The following is a 15588-nucleotide window of genomic DNA, read 5'->3' as shown; positions in this document are numbered from 1 at the left end:
AATTTTTAGGAATGATCCAAAAGAATGGATTAAAACTGCGATCTTAGCCAAGAATTTTAGGAATGATCCAAAAAATGCATAAAAAGATTGCGATCTCGGCCAATAATTAGTTTTTGAATCAGGGATCACAATATTTTTGAACGGCCCCTTAATCGAGTTTTCGTTTTTTTTTTTTCCCTACGAAATAAGGACATCATACTGAGTTAAGTGATAGTTTGGGTTTGGCTGCACTGTATGTAGTTCTCCAGATATAAGGCCTACAAGAAAATTTTTGATTGAAATATTTTGAATCTTTTGATCCAAAAAACTATAAACATTTAGCTACTCAAATGTGAAATACGTTGTTGCGGATAACTAGACAAAAATAATTCCGAGCTACAAGTTAAGCACAGTGCATGACGATACAATAACTTTCAAATTGAAATAAATTTCTGCAATTAAGACTAAGAGTAGTATCGCTAGATAATTACTACAAAAATAGTTAAATTCTGAGTCCTGGCATACCAAAAGTCCCTAACCGCGGAATAATGAGAATAATGAAGTTAGATAATCAATATTTTAATTTTTTGTCTTAATTTTCTTATTCATTACTAGAAGGCTGATTACCAAACGCATACTATTTATACTGTTCACCTACTGTTTGCGTCTCAACATAATATCCATTTCTACTTATAGCACTTTGCAACCATAGGTTACTAAAGCCGAAATCTTGATCTATTGTTTTACTTACGCTACTTGGAGAATCATTTAAAATAGTCTCACTTTCTGTCCAAATAACATTCACTTCATTACTTTTCTTTAAAGTGTAAAACAATAATCAAAATTATAATTTGGACAGCATACGTCCTGCAATTTAGAAAGTGTGATCTTCAATAGAGTGGTAAGAGTTTTGACGTGCTATACGGAGTTGAAAAATGTGTCGTGAACATAACTTATCTTCAAAGTAGTTCTTGATTATTTTTTAATTGTAAACAGCATCAAAGAAACTCACCAGCGACGACTGTTTCGGAAGAGTAAATCGTAACAGAAGTAATGTCATTGACAAATAATAATAATAATAATAATAATAATAATAATAATAATAATAATAAATGTAGATTTTAAAGCTCCAATATACCTAGTACGGCACAAAGGTTAAAAATTTGTTGCAACCACATAATTGTAAATATACATGTATGACTTTCAACAAACTATAAACTCTAATAAACGCATATCTTATAGTGTGACTTATACTGTGAATTTTTAATATACTATCTTAGTAGTTGTTTTTATCATTACTTTTAATTTGTTTAGAAATTTAATTTAGGAACTGACATGAACTACATTGTCAGAGTTTAACTTTTTAGCAATTCATGTTTATAAGTTAATCATTATTTATCTCTTTCACTATTATAGTGTTAAAATAATATTGTAGAATATAACAAAGTGATGTATTTTTGCTGCATTTCAGTTGTTCTCAGCACTTTAAAATAAATTTTATTATTATTATTATTATTATTATTATTATTATTATTATTATTATTATTATTATTATTATTATTATTGAATATAGAAATTACAAATAATCTTATTACAATTTCCTTAGTACATAATATACACATAATAAATAAAAATACATGCAATAGAATGATATGTACAACAACACAATAAAACAATACACAAATAACATGCTTAAAGGTACTGAGACATGCTAAATCATTTAATAACATGTAGAGGTATCCAATCTATACAGATTAATAGTATGAAAGTATTGTTCCTTAATGTAGTGGAAATCATTGATAATTATATCTATTGTACGAGAATATTTATTGACGGTTTGAAATCCTTTATAAATAGGTTCTTTTGCCAATTTAGGTACACATCTAAAAATTGGAAAATTCCTTGTGTTACTTCTTGGTAAATAAAAGTTTAAATTATGAGAGAAATGTAATTTACCTACTAACATGTTATATAATGTTTTCAATTAAATTCAAATTCACATGCGACCAAAAACAATCGTTTTATTTTGTAGGAGATGCTGATGACACTATTACTGTTCGAAAGAGTAGCTATTACTTTATTCTCTTTCCCATCTTTTAGAAGGAAAAGAACATTTGTTGTTCTGCATCTCTGAACTAAAAACTATATATACTTTGTACATATTGTAGTCAACTATAATAAATTTACTTCACATTCTTAATTTATTTCATCTTTCCGGCTCTGGATTTCATAATCCTCCACTTTTTTTTTTTTTACTGAAACATCATTCTGCGACCACAAATCGCTATAATTTTCTATTTGAAACTGAAAATGATTTCCTAATGATGTCACTATTTTTGTTAATGACGCCGATGGAAGTGTTTTGGGAAAAAAGTTGCTTCAGCACGAATTTTCGTTTCTTTTAATAGGATTCTGATGGTTTGATCATGAGGAGATGGCCGTCAGTTGATACAAATAATGGTAAGTACTCTAACTTTCACTACACTCATCCAATGTACAAAGCACTGTATTTGCTCCTAGCCTGCAGAGTATCATGTTTCTAAAGTAACACGAAACATTTTAGTTTCATATCTAATTTATTACTCATCCATGTCAACATAATATTCTTAACCCTAACAATTTTTTTTGAGTTATTAATACTAAAACCTCTGCAATTCGGATTTAATAAATTAGGGATTTATAACGTATTCTGATTTGCCTCTTCCCTAATTTTTTTCATGTTTTTATGCTATAGCTCTTACTTCATATGAAATGGGATTTCCAGTAAAAAGCTAGTAAAAACACTGGCGTAAGTGGAATAGATTCCAATCTATTTAATTTTACATTACACATATACATACAATTAATTCCATTAGTATTAAACTTGAAATGAGTCACCAGACCCAGTGAAAATTATTGATAAGTTGTTAGCAATTACTATAAAGAAACTACAGAAAAAACATGATTTGGACAAATAGAAAATCAATTCCTCCTCATGTATATGAGCCGTTTTGAACGGGGTATTACTAATTTTGTTGTACATTTGGTCACGGAGGATGGAACATGGATATATTTATATGATCCATTCCCGTTGTGCCTACTTCCCGTTCTGCCTACAGACCCTCCAGCACTTTAAAGAAAATATTTTTAATTATCTTATCTCTAGGCAGAACGGTAATTCCCGTTGTGCCTACTCTTTCGAGACGGGGAATTATGTGCAGGGAGGAATTTTTGTAGGGAATATTTCTTTAGTATTTCTAAAAGCTTCTGTAAAAACAACCACCACCTCTACAAGTTTCATCATACATGGAAAATTGGTTGACTCAGTTGCAAGAATGTTAGACATTGTATGTGAAACAAACATTAAAAAAAAAAAAAAAAAGATCTAATATCAAGCAATTTCAGAACAAAATTTTATTTGGGTTTCCAGTAGTTTACCTCCAGCATGCTAAGACTTGCAGTACTAAAAAATGCCACAGTTCACATCCCCAAGACATGTCTGGCCAACTATTAAACAAACAACGCAAGAGGATGCATAAGGCGGCCTTTAAAAAGAGTGTTTGTCTCCATCATATCTCTTTCCTCGAATTGATTGATTCAGTTGCCAGTAACCCGTTTGACATTGTATCTGAAACGAACACGAAACAGACTTACTTCGGGCTAATATCAATTCATTTCACAACCGAATTTTAATCGGTTTTCCAGTAGTTTATCTCCAGCATACTAAGGCTTGCAGTACTAAAAAGTGCCACAATTCACATCCTCAAGACATGTTCGGCCATACATTAAACAAACAATGCAAGAGGATGCATAAGGCGGCCCTTTTGAAAAAAAGAGCCTTTGTCTTTTACATCACTGCTCCTTCTTTGGCATTACCTTAACAGGTAATTTGTCTTCTAACACGATTCTATACTACATGCAATGTTACATATACTTATATTGTCAATGTAAATACTACATATCGTCAATGTTAATACCATATATCGTTAATATAGCCAATATATTTAAAACATCTCACCATCACTGTTCTAAATGCAAACAGTATGCAACTGCATCTGTGTAAGCCACCAAGTCTATTACATGTGATTCCAGACGTGCCTTCAATGATTTTATGTACTCCACTCTTTGATAAAACATCGTCACCCAAAACAACAACTGTCGCTTTGCACCCACGTGTACATTTCCAATATGTCTTTTCTTTACTACGTCTATTAATCCGGTATAAGAACCCTTCGTACGCGAGCACTTTCCCCCCGTATTTCGAACTGACAAATTCTGCCATTCTGTGCTGCTTACTATTCCTATTGATACTTATAAAGTGACAGATTAAAAATTTGAATTGAATTTTATACAGATTACTGTCTCGATCTCAGAACTTTCACTTTTCGAAGCCGTCAGGTGTTCTGAACGCTGATTGGCTACCGGTGAACACAGTAGCCAATCACCTTCAAGAGTACCAAACTGAAACAAAATCTTATAAATCCCTTTCCCTCCCCGATTATCTGACCTTTTGATTTGAGTTGAAACTCTACAAAAACATTCAATTATGATATTTGTATTTTGTATTCCTGCTATTTACATTGACAATATAAATATGAAAATAGAAGTATGTATGATATTATGGCATATAGTATAGAATCACGTATAGAAGACAAATCAGCTGATAAGGTGATGCCGAAAAAGTAATTTTAATGTAGGAGACTAAGACCCTTTCTTAAGGGCCCCCTTATGCATCCTGTTGCATTAGCCCTATTTGTTTAATATATGGCCATCAAACATGTCTTAAGGATGTGAACTGTGGCACATTTTACGTACTATGAGTCGTAGCACGTTGGAGATGAAATACTGGAAAACCGAATAAATTTTTTTTGTGAAATGACTTGATATTAGACCGAAGAAACTTCGTTTTATGTTCGTTTTCGTTTCAGTTTCAATGTCAAACTGTTTTTTTTTTTTTCAACTGAATCAATTTTCCATTTTCCTGTAGGAATTAAAAAGAAATAATATTCATATTTACTAAAGTAGATGCAAACAACCCTGCTAATAACAGAACTATATCCCAGCAATTTTTCCCAGAAGAAAAAGTAGAATAACATCTAAAATTTATGATGAAACTTGAAGAAATAGTTATTCTTCTTACATAATTTCTTAGAATTACGAAACAGATTATTGCGAATGCAAGACAAAACCCATGGAAAATTTCTGATAAAACTGACAAAATTCAAGGAACAGAATCATAGTTGCAGTTTAATAAAGAGATTTTTTTTCAGCGGCCATGCATCTAAAATGTTATATATAATTCTTCACTTTATTGAAATAACATTTTCTAAATACTGAAAACCCAACGAAACACATAAGACTGTTATAGTAATCAGATGCGTAGCTAGAGGGGAACGAGCGGGGCTGTTGCCCTGAGCGCTAATAGTAGGGGTCGCCGAACAAGCAAGAAGAAAGAAAAAATATGGGAAGTCAGTAAACGACGCGTCGCCCTGAAAACGTATTGGCGTCCGATTAAATCAATATTGTTAGTTTGCAAAGAAATAGATATGATAAAAATTTTCTTGCTTGCTCCGCTCGCAACATAAACGTTTCAATAAGAATCACAACAAGCTTTTACTTATTACGTTAAAAAGTTATTATATATGATTTGTTAGTGTCAGTGTGATAAGCAAGGTGCCTAGTAATGACTTATAGTCTACACAGGAGTGTTTTCAAAATCAGAAACGGTCAAAGTATGAAATACGTGTTCGGCGTTTTGTTGGTGATGAGTTTGCTTAGATAATCACGCTTCTCTACCCAATCGGATTACTCACGACGGTGAGAATGAAAACTCTGAGAAATTCATCTCATCTCTACTAAAGTAGACGTGAATAACGCTGCTAATAACAAAACTGTACCTAGTCATTTTTTCTGAGAAGAGCAAGTAAGATAACATTTAAAATATATGATGAAATTTAAAGGAATAGTTATTCTTCTTACAGAATCTATTAGAATTACTAAAGAAAAAATCCCTAGAAAAGATCCCTCCCTGCACAGAATTCCCCGTCTCGAAAGAGTAGGCAGAACGGGAAGTAGGCACAACGGGAATTACCGTTCTGCCTACAGATAAGATCATTAAAAATATTTTCTACAAAGTGCTGGAGGGCCTGTAGGCATAACGGGAAGTAGGCACAACGGGAAGACACCGATCCAGAGACAAAAGAACAATCAAAAGAACGACGTCACACTTGTTCACCGAGACCAAAGAAGTCTCAGGTGCAAAAGTCCAGTTCAAAGGTTCTTTGCTAGTGTTTTCTGGGATCTGGATGGGGTAATCTTTCGTTGATTATCTACAACAAGGTAACACTATGACCGGGTTCACTATGCATCATTACATCAAAGCTGAAGATAAAGGAAGTGGAAAGTTATCCCGAAAAGTTGTCTATCTTCATGATAATGCACCCCTTTACAAAAGCAATGTTGCAATCGACAAATTGGCTACGTTAGGATTTGAAGCTTTGAATTATCCAACCTATTCATCGTACCTAACTGTATTTCACTACCATCTATTCCATTTTTTTAAAGAAAAAAAAACATCTGATGGATAAAAAATTCGGCAACATTTCTGAAGTGATTTCAGCTACAAATGCAGCCTTTTGTTTTAGGGATTAAACAAACTACAGGATTGAAACAACATGTGCATCGAATTTGTTAGGTCCAAAAATCAATTAATTCAAAATTACGCTTAGCACACTTATATCTCTATATGTAATATTCTAAGTGTGATCTTGAAATCCTTAAATCACTATAACCACATATCTATTAACATCCCTTTATTCTTAATCTGTACTCGTTCATATACTCATTAAATCATATATCATCTGTATCTTAATATCTTACTCTTAATAATCGAAATTTGTATCGTGTTAATCCTCTTCCTAGTATTTCAATAATCTTCGCAAAACTAACTCAATATGTGCCTCAATCTAACAATCATATCCCATACTATCTGCACATACAAATTCCTCTTTTTCCTAACGTACAGTGTCAATTAATGAGCACTTTGTACCCTCTTATATTCCAACAGACTTGAAGGGGAAGTATGTTAAATAAATCCATAATAAAACTTTGACCTTGATGTGATTTTTTAAAGGAAAACTAAAGACTTCTCTGTACCTCCTTGTACTTCATAGTTAGCGTGATAGTGAAAATTCTAATCTCGGTAATTTTCCTCCCGAATATCAAATTGAATCTCAAAATTGTATTAGGTTCTAGATGAGACGACAAAACTATTTTGTATTTTTATCGAACTACTTTAAACTTAAAGGATAAAGTTCTCGTTTTTCCTTAATACGTTTTTATATAATAAAAGAATGTAAACACTATCCTTTGCGTATTTTGGTAATTTTGAGGGACGATTGTCTCCACCCCTCTTTAATTATCGGAGCCTTTTCCAAGTCATTTTTCCTTGTGTTTGAAGAACCGCGTTTTTACTTACGCCATCGGCAGTTTACCTTCATATCTTGAGATTTTTCAATTATTTATTTACACTGCTGCAATATTCACACACTAACGTATTAATAGGTTGTATAAAAATTAATTTTAATCAAAATCTTGATATAAAATGAGATAGATTTATTATGTTGCCAAACTCTGTATAGTCTAGTTTCCTTCACATTATCGGAACAATATTGCTAAGTAATAACCCGGCATATACAATTTCGCTACATAATAAGACTATTTCATTTTATTTCAAGATTTTGATGGGAATTAGTGAATGTACCAAATCTGATAATTTTTAAGTTCGCAAACTCATTTATAACATGTGTTACATACTTTTTTGATCAGCTTCAAAATACTCCCCTTGGGAAGCTATATTCTAATACCAGCGTCTACTCCGCCCTTCGGAGCATTTTTGGAACTTTATTTCTGCAATGCCTTCAAACCCGCCGTCGTATTAGCGTTAATGTTATCAATGCCTTCCTTTCAACATTGGTTTGATCCTTGGGTAAAGAAAAAAATCATTGGAACGGTAACAGCTGAGTACGGCGGATTGCAGAACTGTGTTTTCTGATTAGATATTTGTTTTCTGATTTTAAAAAAAACTGCGTGTCGTATGATGTCGTATGGATAGTGTCGTATAGATAGTGGATAGTGTCGTAGTGTGGATAGTGTCGTATGAGGAGTGCATTGTCATGATAGAGAAGCCATTGAGTTTCTCGTGAAAAGTTCTGGTTGTTTACGTCTCATCTTCCCATGCAATCTTTACAGGACTCCCAAATAGTAGATTGGTTGACTGTTTGACCTCCTGGTACAAACTCATGGTGTACGATAACACAGATATCAAAAAATGTTATCAACGTTGTTTATGTATTGAACTTAGTACAACCCATGAGTAACCATGGACAGCCAGATGGCACACATTCAACTACGTGGTCAGTGCATTGACCACATGCTATTGTTTCTAGTTTTATATTCCGAAAGGTGCTACCTCTTACTTTAAGTAACTTCGACATTATTGGGCAATGCTGGGATAATACCAGAAATTCTGTGCCGCAGGAGCGTCAGGAGAGGGTCAATTGTTCCACACTCGCTGAGTTTGAAAAATATATACATTTAATCAATAACATAATAAGATACTAATAAAAAATGTGAAATTCTATCGGAGGTTCTTTCCCTGTCCTCCGGTACCGCGAAGCAAAATCTAAAATGACACTCCTGCTGTACCCTTATCGAAAATTGAATCGAGGATCCACATACACACTCAAATGTTTTGTTAAAAATAATTAAACGATCATGTAATACAATATATATATATATATATATATATATATATATATATATATATATATATATATATATATATATATATATATAATGTTAAGATAATAATTATTCCATTATGGTCAGCGATAAAGATTCGGTGAAACAATTAGTTTTCTTAGTAATACCTTAAACAAAATTTGAAAGCATATTCGTTTAGCTGGCTCAGGATACGGACTGCATCAAACCAATCAAATATTGTTAACCCGAGAGAAGAGATGTCCGTTTATTAGAGAAATTGGTTGTATGGTAGAATAAAATGCTACCTCAACATTATGTTTTATTTTATTTTATTTTTTTTTAATTTTAAGAGTACTAACAGCGTGAGATGAAAATGTAAAGATGTAGTAGCTGATATACATTTCAGTTTTAGTATGAAAGAACAAATCAAAAGTTAAGGGAAAATTATCTTTAGATATAACATTGTTTTTTTCATTGATTTTCTCGAAATTACAATACTATTAATTTCGTAATTCCTCGCAATGTGAAACTAAGAAATAATTTTATTTTGTGATTTCTTTGTTTTTTTGCTGTTTGTACTTAGTTTGTATTAATTTTCAGGTGTTGTAACATTGCAATTCACCTTGCCGGAATTGACGAAGAATGGTTATTGGAAAATTCGAGTAGAAGCAAAAGGCCAGATAGAGGACAAAATAATAAAAGTAGAAACGTATTTTAGTCCTATGTTTGAGGTATGTATATACCTTTTTTGTTTGATATTATATTGTACCCTCCGAACTTATTAATATTAAAATGCACATTTTGTATATTTATTTCCTAGTTCTACGAAATTCTGATAAAATTTCAGTTCGTTAACTGACAAATAGCACTATCAAAGAATTATATTTGACGTTACTATATATTACAATAGAACATATATCAACCACTTATTCCTCTGTTGAGCTTATCAGGAAGTTACTAAAAGATTGTAGTGCTGACCCTTGATCCTGTAATTTAGTATATTTGATGCAGTGTCTAATGAAATTGTGGTTGTCAAAATTAGGGTGTACAAAAACTACGAGCACCATAGTAGTTCTTTAATTATAGATCTTTAATGTCTATACGTGTTACGCTATTACTTTTATAAATTAGACAACTAACTACTTTCCCAAGACCAGGCTAATCTTGATTTACTAATACATATCCATGTACGTAACACTTTTAATTATCTCAAGGATACTAATTATTATCGTCATGCTGAGAAATATTATTATCCCGATCTTTTTCGTTGTATTTCTCGTAACATGCACACTTTTGATTCGCCGATCTCTGCTCACAGACTCTCGACTACTCTCCACTCATTCGGAACGAAACTATTCACTATTACACTCTCCTCCAACACAGTTTATTTACATTGACATTAAGTTCAATACTCACTATAACATCTTCACAAACTATTCATCATTGCATATTAAATTCAGTTTTATCTAATATAATTTTTATTTTTCGTTAGTTATCTTTATTTCTATATTAATAATTAATAATTAACAATTAACTTAAACGAAAAACTATTTTACACATAGGACATATTTCAATGAAGATGAAACAAAACAAATATCGCACAAAATCAAATAGTTGTATGAAGTGATGGGATCACTATGACCGTCATGATATAATATATCGTTCAAAATCAACTATCGCATGTTTCTCAGTACTCTGATTATTTATGAATAAATAATCCATTAGAGTTGTCGAATCATTCATTATTTGAGAACTCAGATCAATTATTATAATTTATATATCAATTAAAATAAAATATTATAATGTATTCAACGTAAAATTTATAATTATTCCTACGTTTAGTTAACCATGTATTATAATTCAAGCTGTGCATTATAGTTTTCTTTGTTTTAAGGAAATAAAACAGAAACGGAGACATCACGCCACAAAGTATAGGAAGTATTCCTATACAGAAATATATGCAATATAAAGGAATTTTATAAGAATTCCTAAGTAAGCATTATTCAGAAACACAGAAGTGAACCATCTCTGTAAAAGAACTAATTTTGTAAGTTCGAGAGATTGACCGGAGAAGTTCTGAAAATTATAGGAAGACGAGAAGTTCTCGTAGGATATTTAGATTTAGCAGGAGCTCAAAGAAATGAATACTTCGTATTATCTTTATTGTAGTGGTGTATAGTAGTTGATTTTGTGCAATATTGCATTGCATAAAAGGTCAAAGCAAGTATAAATAATCTGGGTCCAATACAGAAGTAGATTGATGCCTGTACATTTGTGAGAATACTTATAATAGTTTTAATTCCTATTGACATTTTAATGATAACTTACGTGCTATCTTATTTAGCTGTGTTACAAATGTATGGTGAGTTACGATTAATCCCAACAATGTAAACATTTATTTGATTTAATAAATATTTTATAATAAAATGCACTGAATTCGAATCTTGGCTGCAGGCCTACTTTATCTGAAGTTTATAGTATACATTAGGATGATCATTGGTATGTAGCACACACTAATATGGTCATCGTCATCATCATGATAATTAATTTCCATTTTCAACATTCTGTTGAATCTGGATGAGTACAATGCTTCTCCAATGGCTTCTTTCTCTTCACCATTCTTCAACCTGGACTCTTTTCTTATCTTATTGTTGGAGTTATATCGATTGTAGTTAATGTATTTTGGACAAAATTTTTGGGACAAAATTTTGATTTATAAAAAAAGAAAATTGAAGAGCATATCTATCTGAATTTTTGTAATATATTCATGGTTATATTAAAAGCTGGGTCTTAGTTTAATGGAATGAGCCAAAAATAGCTTTCAGTGTATAAATTGAGATTATTCTGGGAACACTAAGTGTTATAGAATAGCTAACTGGGAGAATTTGTGAAAGAATAGGTACGAGCGAATTAGTTTGTGTGGAAGTTGCTGTTTCGTGGTTATTAGTGGTTGGATGAAATGCATGTAATCAGAAGATTTTATGGGTATTACAGATTGTGGAATTGAAAATTCTACATTCATTGATAATATGAGTGACAAGTTAAGTTTAAGTAACTGACTGTACACATAATATTGATAAACACAACCGTAACACTTATTCTTCTGCTTTCCGCATTTTTTCTTACTTCATCCTGTCTCTGTTCCTTAGTATTCCTTTGACTGTTTGTTTATAGTTTTCATGTAGAGCAGCTTCTTAGAGAGGAATTCTCATTTCATGCTCTTTATGTATCAATTTCAGGATATTTGCCTATGGAGGCGTCTTTAATATTAGAAAAATAATCTCTAAGTCAATAATCTCTAATCAAATAGTCTCATTTTGCATCCTGGACATGAAAATCACAACAAACGGTTCCAGGATTTCCCTTGTCCCTTTTCCAATGTGTTTTCTTCCGTTACATTGCCTATTAAAACACGGTCATAGGATCTGTAAAAGCGGTCAATAGAAAACTTCTGCAAAGAAAAAATAAAACAATAAGTTTAATCCACACTTTCATAATCCATTGGTTAAAAGTGAAGAAACTGTATTACATGTAAAGTCGTTTAAAAGGTAGTAAAGCGCTTCACATCTTGGAAGTATTTTCATATGAAATGGCATTAAAGATGAAATGTCAAAATAGTAGTACGTATTGTCACTATTAATGTTAGATAATGAAAATATTATGTTGTGAAATACTTCACTGCATTATAACAGTTTTCCATGTGATACACTTGTTGCACATTAAAATATGGATTCAGAAAGTGTGGATTAAACTTTTAAAATACTTTTTTTATCTTTTATTAATTAATTAATTTATTTTTGCAAAAGTTATCTATGAAAGCATAAGTTTCTACAGATAGAAGAACTAATACTAGATTTTAGTAAATAGTGTAACGGAAGAAGATACATTGAGAAAGGAATCAAAGAAATGTTTGCTGTCATTTTCATGTTGAAGATGCAAGATAAGAATTGTTCTTTTCTAAGGTCAAGGCAGTCTAAAATTTTCTTCCTTTTTCAGATACTCTTTCAGTGGAGTGTATTTTTGATAAATTCATTTCTTATTCAGTCCTTTTTATTTGTCTGAGAATGTTTTCTTATTAGTCTGTTGAATTCTACTTCATTCTCTTATCATTATCCATGATTCCGCAGTGTAGATTTGTTATGGATGTATAGTGCGTATTATATGAAAGCATTCTTAATTTCCTAGGTATGTTTCAATTCCATATCAGCCTTCACGCTTTGGTAAAAATCTTCCTCCTTAATAGACTTCTAGTATTTTTATTCTTTCTTTCTTTTCGTTCCGCATTTGCTGTCATTTCAAAATCCAGATATTTTTTTACTATCTTCAATGTTTTCCGCAGCCTTGTTTGCCTTGTTGCTGTTTCTTTTTTGAAATGATTTGTTTTTCAGCTTTTACAGAAAACATTTTCCTCAAGCATGCAGATGTCTTTAGTAGTTCCTTTTCTATTTCTCTCCAAATTATTACGTCGTATGCAAATATAAACATGTTCTATTCATATCGTAATGTAAGAAGTTTGGTACGAACAAATATTCAGTATTGTTTACATTAATCTTACGTTACCTGACTAGTTACTTCTACAGCCTTGTGTGAACCTTTGTTTCCTTTACAACACGCCTCCATTCTTTCCAGTCTTGAGTCTTTCTTCTCCATGACTATTCTCGTATGTTTTTTTAAATCATCCTGCACATTATACGACCACCGCAGGTTTGTTCTTTCTTTCTTTCTAGTGAAGTAAATTTTCTCTTTCAGAACTGTTTTGACATTCTACAGTTTTCTATTAGCATTACATGTCCTAACTAGCGCTTTTATATTTTTTCTTTTATAAAATTGTACTGCATATATATCTGTCTTTTCCAAAATTTCATAATTTCATTGTTGTTTCTTTTTCTTTAATTATTTCTTTTTTTTACATGATATGTATCAGTATCTATAATTGAAACTTGCCATATTAATAATTCGTTTTTTAAATGTTTTAGGTATACGTGTATTTACCTAACTATATTCTTGAAACAGATGAATATCTTAATGCGACTATAGTAGGATTGTTTACATCTGAGAAAAAGGCACGAGGAAATGTAACTGCAAGGTTGTATGGGAAACATCTTAGAGAACAAGATGACTACTACAGGCTTATATGGGAAGAACAATTTTACATGGTACGTTATTTTGATTTCTATGTTAAATATATATATTTTTTGTAAAGTATATCAGATCTACATTAATATACATAACTAGGCAAATATAAGTTTGAAATACGGTACATTTAGTGGTAGAGTAAAAATATTATTAAACTAAGACTAATTTTCAGATTAGTTTCAAGATATTTGAAAGTAACAAACCAGAAATACTTTGGGATTGTATAATTCATTCCTTAACACAAATGTGGAAAACTATTGTTTGGGAAGCTACATCTAACTTTAAACACAGAAGTCCTGTACATTTTTGGAAGTAAAGGAAAAAATCTCTAAGTATTTTGTATTTAGATCTTTGGATAAAAGTTTGGTTTTACAAGAAGATTATATATATATATATATATATATATATATATATATATATATATATATATATATATATATATATATATATATATATATATATATATATATATATATATATATGTCACAGATTATACGTTTTCTTTTACGTTTGATTTCTATTTTCTTTCAACTATTACAATAACTTCAAAACTGGAACATTAAATCATACTTTCTGTCATTACAACATGAAGGGTTATGGTTAAGTTGTACATATTGTACGTGGAGGACTATGGTCAAGTTGTACATGTTGTACCCGGAGGACAATGGTCAAACTAGATCGTATCGGCTCCCAGCATCATTATTTCCGACTTTCTAAACCTAGATTCGATAATCCTTAATTAAGATAAATTTTCAAATGCTGAGCCAGTACCGAAAGTATTGTTTTCCCAGGTAAATTGAACCTACGATCATATGCATCAAAGTCATATGAGCTAACTAATTCTGATACGCGTGAACATATTTCCGAAACAACACTCCAAACTACACTGTAGGTATGCTTTTAAAAAAATAAATATTAAGTTGTTACTTGTACTTTTTGCTATGCTATACAAATTAGTTGTACAGTAAGGGACACTTCTGGATGGTACACTTTTGTCGTAAATTTCCATATGGATGTACCATCCAGAAGTGTTCCTTACTGTACACAATTCTGTCAAATGGTGCCGAAAACAAAACGTAAAATTAAATGTCCCAGTAAGGTAGATGGAGTCCATGAACAGATTTCACTTCCTGAAACATTTCGTTTTGGGACATAGTTTTAAGTATTACTCAAGACTTGAATTATATAAGCAGCTGGGGGAAACATAATGGTATGTCAACATTTTCTGACTTTAGAGTAAACTGGGAAAGAAGGTTCAACATTCCAATACAATTCAATGCAGTGATACATACCAAACAACCTTTCCCTGCTATCTGCAGGTACATTTTGCAATTAAATTATGTACATACTGTTCTATAGTTCAATACTAACCCCATTCCATCTAATAACTCAATTTTACTGGAAATGGCGCTTGTCAATATGTTCGTCCTAGCCACTCATATGTGAAAATATAAACATTAATGATGTATATAATTGTATTTCCATACAATATACGGCAGTGGTTCTCAACAGTAACAGTAATATATTCCCTACGATGAAAGTGCTGGTTCAAGATGGATATTAAACCCCTTCACTGAAGAGGCCATCAAAGTAGCTGATCTAAGCCCAACTTCTTGATCAACTAATAGAATTATCGTGCGGTAAGTCCTTGCAACTGGTCTTCTGTAACGAAGACTTGGACAAGTTCTAGCTAAAAAGGAGAGAACAATATCCTGGTCTGGTATCTGCTGC

At 31.6% G+C, this 15588-nt stretch overlaps 1 protein-coding gene across 1 annotated transcript in view; it reads left to right on the top strand.

Annotated features, from left to right (window-relative positions):
- The window catches only part of LOC145686754 (CD109 antigen-like), a 257687-nt gene that overhangs the window by 182399 nt on the left and 59700 nt on the right, over nt 1-15588 (top strand). Inside the window, exons 5-7 of the mRNA XM_081760392.1 lie at nt 2388-2439; nt 9322-9452; nt 13698-13877. Coding sequence (XP_081616518.1) covers nt 2388-2439; nt 9322-9452; nt 13698-13877 — 363 coding nt within the window. The remainder of the gene's footprint in view (nt 1-2387; nt 2440-9321; nt 9453-13697; nt 13878-15588) is intronic.

The sequence above is a fragment of the Thermobia domestica genome, chromosome 1 (assembly GCF_964235325.1).
Source record: "Thermobia domestica chromosome 1, izTheDome1.hap1.1, whole genome shotgun sequence".
NCBI lineage: Eukaryota > Metazoa > Arthropoda > Insecta > Zygentoma > Lepismatidae > Thermobia > Thermobia domestica.
Note: the sequence above shows the minus strand (reverse complement) of the source record. Positions and strands in the feature narration are given on the sequence as shown.